Source organism: Anabrus simplex, chromosome 5, assembly GCF_040414725.1.
Source record: "Anabrus simplex isolate iqAnaSimp1 chromosome 5, ASM4041472v1, whole genome shotgun sequence".
NCBI lineage: Eukaryota > Metazoa > Arthropoda > Insecta > Orthoptera > Tettigoniidae > Anabrus > Anabrus simplex.
Window position 1 is genome coordinate 94,657,795 of NC_090269.1, and position 16,404 is coordinate 94,674,198.

The 16,404-nt window shown below is 40.2% G+C and overlaps 1 protein-coding gene across 1 annotated transcript in view; it reads left to right on the forward strand.

Annotated features, from left to right (window-relative positions):
- Positions 1-16,404, forward strand: part of LOC136873786 (uncharacterized) — a 788,774-nt gene that overhangs the window by 545,939 nt on the left and 226,431 nt on the right. Inside the window, exon 16 of the mRNA XM_068227569.1 lies at positions 6,461-6,544. Within this exon, the coding sequence (XP_068083670.1) occupies positions 6,461-6,544 (84 nt within the window). The remainder of the gene's footprint in view (positions 1-6,460; positions 6,545-16,404) is intronic.

A 16,404-nucleotide genomic window follows, 5' to 3' on the forward strand; every position in this document is an offset into this window, starting at 1 on the left:
ATAATCGCTACTCAGCCATGAGCGAACATTGTAGAGAGAAAAATCATAAATACACAACAATTGATCAAGATTTAAAGATCTCGCATTACGAACAGAAAGGTCCCTTACTTAATATACTAGAGAATATTTATATAGATATCGGCCAATATAACAATCCCGTATACAACTTGAATGAAATTAATGAAAAGAAAAATATTTTATTGGAAACCTTTGTCCCGCTCATCTGTGAACAATTCAGTAGTAAAAACGAGTTTCACTACCGACATTCTAGAACAAGACCCGCCCTTCCATCAACACTCTCCTTCTGTGATTCACATCGTCCCTCCCTCCTTGCCCCTCCCCCTCCATTCCCCCTCCATTCCCCCTCCCAACCACATCAACACAGATACACAGTAAGCCACACACAGGCAATGTGACTTGAGACTGACAAGTTCATCTCCATTCGAGACGACAACTTTTGTTTACAAGTAAGTTATATGAGTTTTCTTTTCGTACATTATTTTTCATCTTGTTTTTCATCCACTCATATTTCTTTTTTCTCATTACAGATGTTACACACGTTTTAACCCATAGTATTGACGGTCTCACTACACTTCTCAGCACAGTGTCTTCATTTTAACAGTCAGCAGTTTTAATTGACAATTCAAGAACGATCTATTAGACGAGAGGATTTTATACCTCAATATGTTTTTTAATTCACTAATCATGATCATTGTCACTTCACTTCATTACGATTTTCAATTTGTTTGTGTATTATGTAATTACTGTTCTGCTACTGAAGATGGCCTTGAGATTAGGCTGAAACATGTTTAGACTTTGCTTTATCTAACAGATGAGTTGATTTGTATTGATAAGGAGGATTTTTAAATATTTTCTTTTGTAAAGTGATAACCGTCAATACGGAATGTGATTTATAACTTGCAATTATATTAGACATGTTTGAAAAATTAATAACTCTTTCGATAGAAAGCAATTTGAGTTTAGGAAAGGTTATTCCACTGAAGCTCAACTTGTAGGATTCCACCAAGATATAGCAGATATCCTAGATTTGCGAGGTCAAATGGACTGTGTCATGATTGATCTATCGAAGGCATTTGACAGAGTAGATCATGGGAGACTACTGAAAAAAATGAATGCAATTGGACTAGACAGAGAAGTAACTAAATGAGTGGCTAGATTTCTAGAGAACTCAGAGAATTAGAGTAGTTGAAGCTTTATCTGATCCTGTAACCATTAGGAGGGGAATTCTTCAAGGCAGTATTATTGGACCTTTATGTGTTCTTATATATATAAATGATATGAGTAAAGAAGTGGAACCAGAGGTAAGACTTTTTGCAGATGATGTTATACTGGGAACAAATTACTAGATGATAAAAGTTCCATTGAGTTTTGATTCTCAAAATAAAAAGTCGATGTGAAGATCACAGTGTTCTAAAAGTGGAAATAATATCTTGATTAGGTTAATGTCCTCACAAGTTAATGGATGCTTGTGTGTATATGTATCTTGTTGAACAAGGCTTGTTTTTCCTAGGTGGAATTTCCCAATATACTGGTTGTGTAGCCACACAAATCATGTGGTCCATATAGTAAGGGTATATGAAATAAGGAAAGAAAAAAATAAGAGACTTGTACATATTCTAAAGTAAATTAGGTTTTTACGGTGTCTGAGTATTTGCTCTCTAGCCCGTTTTTCTCTCTCTTGTCCGACTGGCTTGTGCGCGGTCTTGTGTGGGACTGCTGCTTGCTGTTGATTGTATGCTAGAAGCAGTGTGTTGAAGAGCGGAGGTGGGGTGGGGGGAGTGGTAGTAGGGAAAGTCGAGTAGAGGGGAGCGGAAGAATTTTTGTAGTCTGAAAAAAAAAAGTTTTTATGATTTCCTCAAAGAGAATGTTATGTTCAGAGATTTCATTTAAGATCCTGAGAAAAATATTTTCTTATATGTTATTAATTATTTTCAGGATGGAAAGATACTGTTCAATATCGGAGAATGAATGATTATAATCAGACATGTGACTACTTATGACTGAGAATCTACAATATTTTTTGGCGTTAACATGCTCTAAGTAATGAAAAGAGAAACTGTGTTCTGTCTGCACAACGTAACCAGCTGGGCAGTGGATGATGATGATGATGATGATGATGATTGAGAAAGGAGTTCATCATGTTTCTCAGTTTTATAAGTTTCACAAGATGCAGAAGCAACAGGGCAATGATGTAAAGAAAATTATGGATGGCTATCAGGTTGTCCAGGAGGGTGGTGAGAAAATAAGGACCCATGGCAAAAGGCGACCTGTTATGAATATTTTGTGTTGAATGACACGGACAAATGTGTCTTTCAAAGGAACGCATAGAAATCCTGCATTGTCATGTCCTTAGCAGTCAATCAGAACTGAAGACAGGTGCTCATAAGATAAAACTGTAGTTATGCTGCAATATGACCTAAATATCACAAGTGATTATGTTTTGTCGAAAGTCAGACTTGATCATAGTCATGCAGGACTCTCTCCTGTTGGTTGGGTGTGAAAAAAAGTATATTTCGTTCATACCAAGAGAGGCTTTGTCCTGCTGGATCTACTGCTATTGTATAATTTCCTTGTTCTACCCCTGGGTCTCTAGCCTTCAATTGAAGGTTCCAGCCATTTTATGGCAGTTCTTTCTGGTTCCAGTTTCTTCAACCTTGATAGGATTCACTTAGTGACTGTTTTACATTGCTGCTCAGTGTACAGATTTTAAATCTTCCCATAATGTTACATGTGAAGAAACTGTTATAAGTATTCAATTTGTATTTTATTGGGATTTGGGCATCCTGTAGAGAATTTAGCACTTGATGGCAAATTTATGGTCCTTTCTTGAACTCTGCTGATCCTACCCGCATTACACTCATTGTCAGAGGTGACCAGTTTGTACAGATATTTAAAATTATTGACATCTTGGACTGTAATGGTCCTACCTGCATTTACGCTCATTATCTTTGGACTCTGTTCAGGATGTGTGGTGTGTCACAAATGATGGGGAAAGCTACTTGTATTCTTGGTACAAGTTCATCTTCTCTTTTTGTGGGGTCAATATGTGCAGAACAAACTGTACACTGCCTTCTGGGGCTGGGAAGCGACTATGCGAAACGAATGAGAAACTTGTGCATTTGCACCGAGCATCACCTCTGTCTCCCACTTCCCACTTCCCCTCATCTGATGCACAGCAACAGGCATGGCATGCTCCCTGGCATAGCAAATACAGCAAATTCATCAATTTGATTCGTGCACCCAGAAGTAACAAAGTAACCTCATTTTCTCAAAAAAAATGTCTCCACCAATCAGATTCCGCCATCGTTCTTAACATAACACGAAGGGCATCCCTGATTTTTTTTTTGTTGGTGTAATTCTGATACACCCTGTATATGTCCTGTAAATCTATCCCATGTAACTCGCTATCATATGTTCTCAGGGACATAGTTTCCTATTTTGATGCCAGGAATTACCCCCTGGCAGTCCGGCTCCACAGCTAAATGGTTATGGGTGCCGGGATCGATTCCCAGCAGGGTCGGGAATTTTAACCATGGTTAGTTCCCCTAGCGCACGGACTGGGTGTATGTGTCGTCTTCATCATCATTTCATCCTCCTCACGACGTGCAGGTCGCCCACGGGAATCAGATCAAAAGACCTGCACCTGGCGAGCCGAAGTCCACGGACACATCTCGGCACTAAAAGCCATACGCCATTTCATTTTATACCCTGGCATTCCTTTTACAAATGTTTATATATGAGGGTAATCCCAAAAATAAGGTCTCCTATATTTTTATAAATACAGAACTCTGTTCGTGTGGCTATTGGTCACAATATTGTGGAGAGTGTTTCCCGCACTCACACGTAAACTTTCGCACGCCGCGCTGAGGCACTCAGTCATGGCTTGGCAGCTGTTGAGAATGGAGCTCCCGTTGGATGTTACCGCCAAATGCGAAGTGCGCACAGTTATTTGGTTTTTGAACGCAAAAGGTACTAAACCGATTGAAATTGATCGCCAATTGATGGAAGTGTATGGTGAGTCATGCATGGATGCCAAAAATGTTCGTAAGTGGTGTAGAGAGTTTGCAGCCTCTCGGACTGAAATTCACGTCAAACAAAGGAGCGGAAGACCGTCAATTTCCGTCGAGACAGTCATGAAGGTTGAACAAATCATGCGTAAAGATCGTCGGATCACCCTGGATGATCTCTCCACTTTGGTTCCTGAGGTTTCCCAAAGCGCCGCTCACAGAATTTTAACGGAAAAGTTGAAATACTGGAAGGTGTGCGCAAGATGGGTGCCTCGCTTGCTGACTGAAGATCACATTCGGCAATGAGCCAATTCTTCCCGTGCATTTCTTCAATGATTTGCAGCCGAACAGGGCAACTTTTTGGACTCAATTGTCACAGGTGACGAAACCTGGGGATTCCACTTTACACCTGAGACCAAGCAACAATCACGCCAGTGACGGCATCCTTCTTCGCGAAAGCCACGGAAATTCAAGCAAACACAGTCTGCCAGTGAAGTCATGACAACTGTGTTTTGGGATTGAAAAGGGGTATTGTTGGTCGACTTTATGCCCGTTAGGACCACAGTTAATGCTGACAGGTACTGTGAGACCCTGAAAAACTCAGACGGGCAATTCAGAACCGGAGAAGAGGAATGTTGAGCAAGGGCGTAAACATTCTCCATGACAACGCTCCCCCACACATCGCCCGGCAAATCGTTGCTCTCCTGCAACAGTTTCAGTGGAACATCATCACCCACCCACCCTATAGTCCCAACTTAGCGCCCAGTGACTATCACTTGTTCCCTAAGTTGAAAGAACATTTGGCTGGAAAGTGATTCAGCGGCGACGACGAGGTGAAAGATGAAGTTCACAACTTCCTGAACATCATGGCGGTGAGCTGGTATGACATGGGTATACAAAAACTGTCAGAGCATCTACAAAAATGCATTGACTGAAATGGTGATTATGTAGAAAAATAGTTAAATGTTCAAGCTGTAGGTCTATGATGTAAACCATTTTAGAAATAAGCTATGTATTTATATAAAAAAAAAAATAAGAGACCTTATTTTTTTGGGGGATTACCTTCATACATGCCTGTATATCAAAATAACCATACCGGGCAAGTTGGCTGTGTGGTTATGAGCGCGCAGCTGTGAACTTGCTTCCGGGAGATAGTGGGTTTGAACCCCACTATCGGCAGCCCTAAAGATGGTTTTCCGTGGTTTCCCATTTTCACACCAGGCAAATGCTGGGGCTGTACCTTAATTAAGGCCACAGCCACTTCCTTCCTATTCCTAGGCCTTTCCTATTCCATCATCGCCATAAGACCTATCTGTGTTGGTGCAGCGTAAAACAAATAGCAAAAAAAATTAAAAAATAACCATATGCCATCACAGTGTCAATATCAAGTTACTACTTCAAATCCAAGGTAGCTACTAACCTTAAGAGAAGTTTAGATCAGCATGTAAGTATTTTAATTAATTATTTCCACTCAAATTAATTTACCTGATATTTTTAAACCAACATTTTGTCTCTAACAATGGAACCTATGCATCCATACCTTGACACTCAGGAAGAGACATGTTGGGAGAACAGAGCGGTGGAGGATACTGAAGCAAGCCCTACAGGACGTCCAATGGAAAGATGGACTGAGACCTTAACAGACCACATGGTCTGATACTTGGCTGTAGGATGATGAATTCAAATACACAGGAATAACGCTTTCTCACTCTTAGCAGCCATTTATTTTGTTTCTAATCTTGCAACAACACATTGGGATGGGTCAAACTTTTTAATGCTATATGTACATCATTTTCTCTATTTATCAGGTCAAATGTTTCTTATTCTTCTTGGTAAGTTGTCTGCACCTCCCCCGCATGGGCGAAGGCTGTAGAACACTACCACGGTATCCCCTGCCTGTCGTAACAGAGGACTAGACGAGGCCCCGGGAGCTGTCAGCTTGGGAGCATGGGTGTTAACCATGGGTCCGCTAGCTGAGTCTGGTATTGATTCTACTTACTTGTCCTAGTCTCCCCACTTCAATAAGTTATTTCCTATCCAATCTTCCATGGTCAACCCTTGTTCTTTTCTGACCCCAACACTGTTAGGTTATCCAGGCCTAGGGAGTCTTTCATTTCCATGCCCTTCTTTTCTTTCTTTCTTTCTTTCTTTCTTTCTTTCTTTCTTTCTCCAATACTTTCAATTTTTGGAGTGTCATACCTCTTTGTTTTTCCTCTCTGATTAGTGTTAATAGAGAATTGTTGTCTGGTTGTACTTCCTCTTGAAACAGTAATCACCATAACCACCGCCACCACCACCCTCAAGGGGTGCGCTAAGTTTGAGAGCCACTGTTCTAGATATTGCTTCTGCAGAGCTGTAAAGAGATTTCACAATGAAAATGAAGGATTTCACAAGATTTAATGATCTTTAATTGTTGTCTGTATTATTTTCAGTCTCGTGCCTGAATGGTGGGGTACGCACAGCAAGTGGGCAATGCGCCTGCCCTCCAGGGTTCATGGGTCCAACATGTGAGCAAGGTAAGTAATGAATACACACTTGTAGACCTGTTCTTAGTCATGAAGGGCATATCGACTGATTTTCAATGGTATCTTATGAGATACCTCACCACCACCACCACCACCACCACCACCACCACCACCACCACCACCACCACCACCACCACCACCACCACCACCACCATCGATCATGTTCTGGCACTGTGGACTGTCATCCAGACAATACACACTCTGCTCCATACAATTGTGGGATGTCTGTCCAATAGGTAGGCATCACAATGGATTCCTGGAAATATCTTATGTTCACTTTAATGTTTTCTCAAAATTGCATATCATTAACTTACCTGCATAACTGAATCCTGTGACAGCCAGAAACTGATGTGGGAAACTGTACAGCAGCTAATTATGCCTAAAATTCAGAGAAAAAGATGGCCAAGAAATGTGTAGTTGGTGAAGCTGGTTAGTGGGCTGAAAGTCATGATTGGTCAAGTAGCAAAAAAAGGTGATGTCACGGGGGCTTTTCATCAATGTGGCTGTAGCGTGAATCCAGCCAGTGTATGAAATGAAATGTTATAGTGGCTATGATCACCATGTGAACAGCCACAAATCTAATATTCTGATGTGAAAACCCCTGTAAATTCAGACCCATTCTGGGTGTCACATTCAAAAAATTGACGAAACCAATCTGATATCACATTACAAAAACAGTAGCACCTCAGACCATTCACGACATTAATGATGACTCTGCTGACCAGGCATATCAATGTTGACAAGAGGGATTTCTTATGGTAACTCTAGAAGATTTGTAGTGGAATGAAATCCTTAGCATTTCATTATTAATTCATAAGAATCATTACTCATTGGCACTTGTCCTATTGGTGTGTGTCTACAGTAATATTATTAAGACAGAAAATGTATAAGTTTGTTTGTATGTGGAGGGCAATCAAATTATTATAGGTATATATAATTATACTGGCTTATCTGTGGAGCAAGTAATTTATACACTGACTGACAGTGACAATGCAACACCAAGGAGGAGTGGTTCGAAAGGGATGAAAGTTGGGGAAAAAACAGAGACCGCACGGATGAATAATTGATGTTTATTTCAAACCGATATGCAGGTTACACAATGCGCACGGCATCAACTCAGTAGGATGTAGGACCACCGCGAGCGGCGATGCACGCAGAAACACGTCGAGGTACAGAGTCAATAAGAGTGCGGATGGTGTCCTGAGGGATGGTTCTCCATTCTCTGTCAACCATTTGCCACAGTTGGTCGTCTGTACGAGGCTGGGGCAGAGTTTGCAAACGGCGTCCAATGAGATCCCACACGTGTTCGATTGGTGATAGATCCGGAGAGTACGCTGGCCACGGAAGCATCTGTACACCTCGTAGAGCCTGTTGGGAGATGCGAGCAGTGTGTGGGCGGGCATTATCCTGCTGAAACAGAGCATTGGGCAGCCCCTGAAGGTACGGGAGTGCCACCGGCCGCAGCACATGCTGCACGTAGCGGTGGGCATTTAACGTGCCTTGAATACGCACTAGAGGTGACGTGGAATCATACACAATAGCGCCCCAAACCATGATGCCGCGTTGTCTAGCGATAGGGCGCTCCACAGTTACTGCCGGATTTGACCTTTCTCCACGCCGACGCCACACTCGTCTGCGGTGACTATCACTGACAGAACAGAAGCGTGACTCATCGGAGAACACGACGTTCCGCCATTCCCTCATCCAAGTCGCTCTAGCCCGGCACCATGCCAGGTGTGCACGTCTATGCTGTGGAGTCAATGGTAGTCTTCTGAGCGGACGCCGGGAGTGCAGGCCTCCTTCAACCAATCGACGGGAAATTGTTCTGGTCGATATTGCAACAGCCAGAGTGTCTTGCACATGCTGAAGAATGGCGGTTGACGTGGCGTGCGGGGCTGCCACCGCTTGGCGGCGGATGCGCCGATCCTCGCGTGCTGACGTCACTCGGGCTGCGCCTGGACCCCTCGCACGTGCCACATGTCCCTGCGCCAACCATCTTCGCCACAGGCGCTGCACCGTGGACACATCCCTATGGGTATCGGCTGCGATTTGACGAAGCGACCAACCTGCCCTTCTCAGCCCGATCACCATACCCCTCGTAAAGTCGTCTGTCTGCTGGAAATGCCTCCGTTGATGGCGGCCTGGAATTCTTAGCTATACACGTGTCCTGTGGCACACGACAACACGTTCTACAATGACTGTCGGCTGAGAAATCACGGTACGAAGTGGGCCATTCGCCAACGCCATGTCCCATTTATCGTTCGCTACGTGCGCAGCACAGCGGCGCATTTCACATCATGAGCATACCTCAGTGACATCAGTCTACCCTGCAATTGGCATAAAGTTCTGACCACTCCTTCTTGGTGTTGCATTTGCTCTGTCAGTCAGTGTATTTAAAAAATGGTGTCAAATTTCCCTTTTGGAAAACCAAATGGTCATAAATCGCACTACTGCAAAAAGAATGGCACTACTCGAAAAGTGCCAAATTTTAGTTATGACATGCACCATATGCAAAAATAATCACTCTTCCGATCTAGAAAATTGTCATAAGTATAAATTCTTTCTTTCATGAAAAATCACAAACCGAATGCCATTATACCACTTCAGCATACTGAACATTAAAGTATGAAGGCTTTCACGGCCGGTGTCAATATAATAAAAATCTTCCGGGCTATTATGCCACAGTCCATTCCTCTCGCTTCTTCCAGACATTTCGACTACTACTGTAGTAGTCATCTTCTTTGGGAAGCTATTGAAATACATAACATCCGGATAACTTCAATAGAATGGAGGAAGGACTGAAACTCAGAAAGGCCTGGTACACCCCTTTATATAACGTACGGCCGAAGCTTACTAAGATCAGGGACATTACAGTCAACCAACCAGGGGATCCATTGATCGGCACGACCCAATCGGAGGTCGTGCACTCCGAGATCCAATCAGACGACAGACTGCTTGGAGCGACCCAGTCAGAATTCATGCCCTCATATATTCAACCTGGTGACATACTGCACGGTGCGAACCAATCAGAGGTCGTGTGCTGAGAGACCCAACCAAACGTCAGGCTGTTCGGCGCGACCCAATCAGAGGTCGTGCTTTCAGATAGCCAATCAGATGTCGGATTGCACGGTGCGAACCAATTGGAGGCCGCACACTTACATATAAATACAGCTGCTTCCCAAACAACTTTCGCAGTCGCCAGCAGAATACAGGAGAGCGTATCTACACGACGCCACAGAGGATGACTACCGCAGCAGTAGTTGAAACGTCTGGAAGAAGCGAGAGAAGTGGACCATGGCATAATAGTCCGGAAGATTTTTATTATATACTGAACATTGTCAGTCAAGAATATTGACACTTCTTAGTTGTGATTTATTTCATTGAAACTCTGTGATGATGATGCTTATTGTTTTGAGGGGCCTAACATCGAAGGTCATCGGCCCAAAACTCTGTGAAAATCTGATGTAATATAATCTAAGTTTTATCATGTAGAAATAGTATGATAAAATATTATCCGTGATATGATATGGTGTTTTAAAGTTTTAAATTTGTTTCCTTGCAAATGCTCATTTTTGAGTTGTCACTCTTTTTGCGGAGCTGCAAAATATGCCTTTCAATAAATGAAACTAAAATTGATAACCATTAATTGAAGAGCTTATTTCCAATAAATCCAAAATTGATGACTTTTCATTTTTTGCTTGTGTAAACAAGTTTGGACAAGCTAAGGAATGATGTGTTTGTGGTTAGGAAGGAAGTTGGGATTGAGACATCATTGCTAAATCGAGTCAGCATGTCCAGATTGAGGTGGTTTGGGCATGTAATGAGGATGGAGCCAATCAATCAATCAATCAATCAGTCGGTCGGTCGGTCCTGATCTGCATTTAGGGCAGTCGCTCAGGTGGCAGATTCCCTATCTGTTGTTTTCCCAGCCTTTTCCTAAATGATTTCAAAGAAATTGGAAATTTATTGAACATCTCCCTTGGTAAGTTATTCCCATCCCTAACTCCCCTTCCTATAAACGAATATTTGCCCCAGTTTGTCCTCTTGAATTCCAACTTTATCTTCATATCGTGATCTTTCCTACTTTTATAAACGCCACTCGAACTTATTTGTCTACTAATGTCATTCCACGCCATTTCTCCACTGACAGCTCAGAACATACCACTTAGTCGAGCAGCTCGCCTTCTTTCTCCCAATTCTTCCCAGCCCAAGGACAGCATATGTTAACTTGGAGAGCCATGTGGCAGGAAAATCGTTGGTGGGAAGATCAAGAACCCACTGGATAGACATTGTAAAGATGGACATTGCAGATCGGGAAAGGACACTGGAGGATGTCATTAACAACAGAACGTATCTCAATTAGACAGAATGGAAGAGGCTTGCCATCAGTACCCAGGAAACTGGAACTGTAAAATAATGATGATGATGAAAAAAAGTTTGTAGGTTCTCTCACTATATAGCAAAGGTTTAAGTCTCCATACATCTTATATTCCATGTTAATAGAGATCTGAAAGCTATGTTTATTTGCAAAGTGATGTAACTCCAATGTGTATATATTTCCGATGTGTGTTATATCCAATTTCAACAATCTACTGGCTCTGAGGATAACAGTATTTCTGGAGAATTTGGCACTGTACATGTTCTTGACAGGAATTGGCATCTCTACATGAGGAAAACCTCAGCTAGGGAACATATTCAAACCAAAACTGGATATTAAAATCTCAGAGTTGAAATCTGTTCGGATAAATGCAAACCAAGTGTTCTGCAAATCCATATTTTCTGGGATATCAGGATGGATTCACACATTGTTGAAGAGGGGTAAAGAAAATAGTTGTCTATCAAGTCCTGTCCCAGTGAAACTGAAGGTAAAAGTCATTAAAATGCTTCTAAATAAACTCGTCATAACCGAGACCAATCCTGCAATGCCGTTTTATCAATATGTGTTTGCTCTAGCTGGCAGTATTAATGATGGTAATAGTGATCATGTTCATTGAAGACGATGTAATTTACTCCATGTTTTGAACATTATTTTAAAATGTATTTTGCTCATGTGAGTGCTTTAATAACTGGTGTAGTTTCTTTATGATCGATATTGGAAATGTAGGTAAACATTGTTATGTTTAAACCATTCAAATGTCCACAAATATCACTCAAAACGTACTTCAGTAAATGATTTAGTTCCAAAATTACCTAACTCCAACTTACACGAGATTATTACCACCATTTCCACCGATAAGAGATTTTCATAACACAGTGTAAGGATGTGCATAGAAGTAATGAATGAATCTACAGTGTATTGATAATCATATCTGAATTTAATTATAAGAGAATAAAAAATCTTGATTTACGGAAATTTGCTTTTCATGGATTTACGTCACTTTGGATACAAGCTCTTCAATTTATTTGCATCATTTCAGAAAACCAGGTACGGAGGTTCTAGGTTGCTAGGTACAATCATGTCACACTGTTTATGTAACCTCTAAGCAGTTAAGAACATTAAAATGAATAGGAATTAGAACATGACAAATTTTCTGTAAAAACAAAATAAGACAAATTAAAACAGGTACAGCTAATGACAACTGATGATCAAAGAAGTGGAAAGTGGACTGGATTGTACGAGAAGTTGGAATGTAAACTTCTGTGGATGATAATATCAAAAGAGGTCAATTTTTCTAACAGTTTATTTAACATATTCAAAAACTGAAGAATGATTCACAAAACTTAATAACATAACCAAAAATAAAATAAAATAAAATAAACATAAACCTAACTCACTTTACGAAGGAAACACGTGCAAGAGACAAGGATCTAACCTTAAAACACAAATGTTACAAAGTAAGGAATTTAGATTAATGTTAGCTTACATTTTCAAGGATCATACCATGTGGTCACGTTTGACGAAAACATACTTTGATTTTTGTACATCAGTTTACAGTGGGATAGTTCCATATCTACATTTCATATACCAAGAGTTGAATTAAGTTTACATATTTAAAGAAAATGAAAATAAACTAAGTTGCAAGGTAAAAGAGGAATTCCTTCCCAGTAAAAAAATAAATGAAATGTTCGATGTTTTACACAGAACTACAGGAGGACAAGTTTTATGGATAATAAAGATTAAAGTTATAAAGTGCTTACGAAAAAGCTTGCCTCGAGACAAAGTTGAGATAGGAATAATTGGCAAATATCCCATTTGAAATTCTTACAACCTTTTAGGTTAAATAAAACGATTCGTAAACTCTTGTGGTGACAATTGCATTGAAATATTGTCACATTTAAATTAAATCAAAGATCACTAGTTGCTTACTCCAATAGAAGCAAGGCCATTCATGAGCACGGAGTGCACCGGACAACACCCCCATACGACCATATTTCCAAAATCAGAATACTCTTACACCCCAAAATGCTTCCCAAAGGTAGTACACGCTAGGTAGGAGACCAGAAACAGCACAGTGGAAAAATTAACCAATGAACACATGAGTTTACCCTTTTGATTTATTTAATCCAATCATTTCAAATATTTCAATTTGATGCTGGTCTCTTTGTCCTTGATACTTTCTCAAAGCTTGTAGTTTTGTGCAATCAAAGCATGCTGTAGAAAATTTGACACGTGCAGTACAGTGTGTCCTGCTAGTTCAGATGATGATATTTTCAGATGTTCTTGTATTTAAAGTAGGCCAAATCTATAACAGAGAATTAAACACTCACAGCACTCGTCACAATTTATATCGCTGATTTTCAGATGACCCCCAGCCATATGACATATTTATGACAAAATGAAGCAAGTTGATTTGTCAACTGGATATCTGGAACCCGTAAAAGTGAATACGCTGTCTAAAACACTGACTCTTTTATTGAACAAATTTCATTGGGGATGACCCAAGCAGTACACACAAACAATTATTATACTTGATAATGAATGACAGCACTTCATTAATTACTGGCTATTTGTGGAAATCTCTTGTCCTTACAGCAAGTCTTCAGCTGGCAGTCCTTATCTGGGATGGTGAACCTCCATAACCTTGATTGTGAGTTTCCAGCTTTCACTTCACTTCACATCCACTGCACTCACCTCACTTTACACAGTAGTTCCATGTAGTCAGGTTTATACACACGAACCTTGACTATTGCAAATCATGACTGCTGTACACTTGGCTCAAATCCAGACAATATAGATAACTCGCATAATCAACTCAAGAGACCGCTCCACACACTGAACCCTCAGCTCACAACTCGTAATTGACTACTCAACACTAATACATGATAAAACATACTAGTGACAAAAAATGTCCGTGAGAAAAATGTACCATTCAGGTAGAGTCTAACAACTTAAAATATTTATGATGCAACAAAACATACCACTTGACGGGAGGCATGTAGAAAATTTGTCAAAACCATTTACCAAAATTATTAGTTCTCTAGTTTTGCTCATTTCCATCACATTTTATTCAGACCAAATTACCATATATTGTTTACAGGCATTCTAATGTGTTTAAAATCAGTTCTGGTTAAGCTCTCATCAACATTTTCCTTCTTCAGATTCATACCATTTTCTGCATATAGGCTATTGACTTCAGAAAGAATCTGAGGGTTCTATTTTCTTCATAAAGGTGCTTCATTATTCTTTTAAACCATTTGTCATACCCTATATACTTTGTCTTCCTCTTTGAACATTCAGTATTCAACTCTGACCTGAAAAATGCATAGTTAGGTTTTTTTTTTCCTCTCAAATAAATGACGTCTAAGCGGGTGTTGAGCCGATTGTAGTTTGTAGTCACCTTTGATAACATTTCCACATTTGTATTGGAATTTCTGGATTTTCTAACCAATTATCTGCAAAGTACCTCGAAAGAGAGATTTAGCTTTGCAGATTCTGGGGCTTGGAAGTGTATATCTAGCCATAAACTCCCTCTGTATTTAAGAAAGCCAGCGCTGCACACGTGTATATGCAAACAGATTTTCTTGATACTCAGCCCTAAGGCCTAGTTCTTCAACTTTACTCCAAAGCCATTTCTTGAAATGGAAGAAGTACCCACTATCTCCTTGGCGAATCGCAGATGCAGATGCCAGTTTAAAGTTCACATACACACTTTTGATTTTCCACTCCAGATCAAGCTAAAGGATGAATCAAAACAAGCAAATGTAGGTCTCTTTCTTCTTATTGGCTGATAGAATAGACAAGATGGAATTGATATTAATTTCTTTATCCGTTCTTCCAAAATCTGCATAAACTGAGTGAGTTGGCCATGTGGTTAGGTTTGTGTAGCTGTGAGCTTGCATTTATGAGATGGTGGGTTCGAATTCCACCTTCGGCAACCCTGAAGATGATTTTCTGTTGTTTCCCATTTTTACACCAGGCCTTAATTAAGGTCACAACCCCTACCTTCCCAATCCTAGCTCTTTCCCATCCTTCCATCGCCAAAAACCATTGATGCGTTAGTGCGACATTAAACCAGTAGCAAAAGAAAAGATTAAATCTGCATGAATGCTGTATATCTAGAAAATTGTTTACTAAAACAGTGAAATCATGATTAAAGTATTTCAAGCTGTATTTACCCTTTTCAGCACTGAAAGTGATTTTCTTCTCTCATCCTCAGCTAACAGAAAAGAAATACTGTCAAGCATCTTCAATGTTTGTTCATCGTAAACCAATTCTGTGCAGTTGTTAGGCTCCTTACATCTCTGCTGCAGTAAAGTTTTTCTCATTGACTCCTGTCCAGGTATTTCTGCTACAGAGTCATACCCTGCAAAAAGAGCATAATACTGTAATAATAAGGGCATGAAATCAACAAAACAAAAAAAGACTATGACCAACCCTGATGCTGTAAAATAATAATTGAATTAACATAGACAAAAGTGTCCTTTTGTTTATTCTCTCACTTCTCTCTTTTCTTGAGATTTTGAATTTGTTTAACAGCAGAAAGAAATATGTATTATTGATAAATTATTATCACAAAATTTACACTAACCTCTGTTATGAAGGTTGCCTAGAGTTTTGTTGTTAAACCTTGGTAGTTGATATGTCTTCCTCTTGAACCCCCTTTTCTTTGCCTTTTGTATCTGCTTGTTTGCCTCTAACTGAGCATTGTTTGAGACTCCACAAATGGGATGATTTGAAGGGCCATTAACCACTATTTTCTCTTGTGATTTTATGAATACACAACACTTGTCATATTGCTGCATTACACAACAATCCACGTGATAGCTCTGTTCTTCGCTTCTGCACAAATCGCCCTTTTTAGTAACACTTAAACTCAAAACTCAAAACTATTGTACGATATGTGTAGATCTGAGATTTCAAGATGGTAACAACTAATGATAGAAAATGGGCCGGCCACTGGTCTGTCGGAATGTGACACAGGGGTAACTCGGAATTCAAAATTCCCACCCTTCATTCTGTGGTATATTTTGTCACAGGTACATTATGTCCGGGCACCACTCAACACTTATCACTCAATAACACAACAACCAGTCTTCGAGGCGAGTATGCTTTTATACACCTGGTGATGAAGTTCTAGTATCTTTGGGGTATGACCAGAATACGAGTGTTGTACTTTTGGCTTCCAGAAAATTCACTGAGACATCAGATGAAAGCGACAGTATAAGCAGAGGTTGTCACATGCCCACAGGCTGTCAAGTTTTATAAGATCGAGAGACACAGTAAGAGAGAGAATGTAATACCAATTCATAACATATGCTACAATATATAGAGTGTATCAAAACACAGCAGCAAAATTTCAGAGACTGTTTCCTTATATAGAAAGATGAAGAAAAGGTATAGCAATGTGGGTCTTGGAACACATAATTGCAGCGTTATGCAACCTTTTCATTGGTTCATAATCAACAGAAGT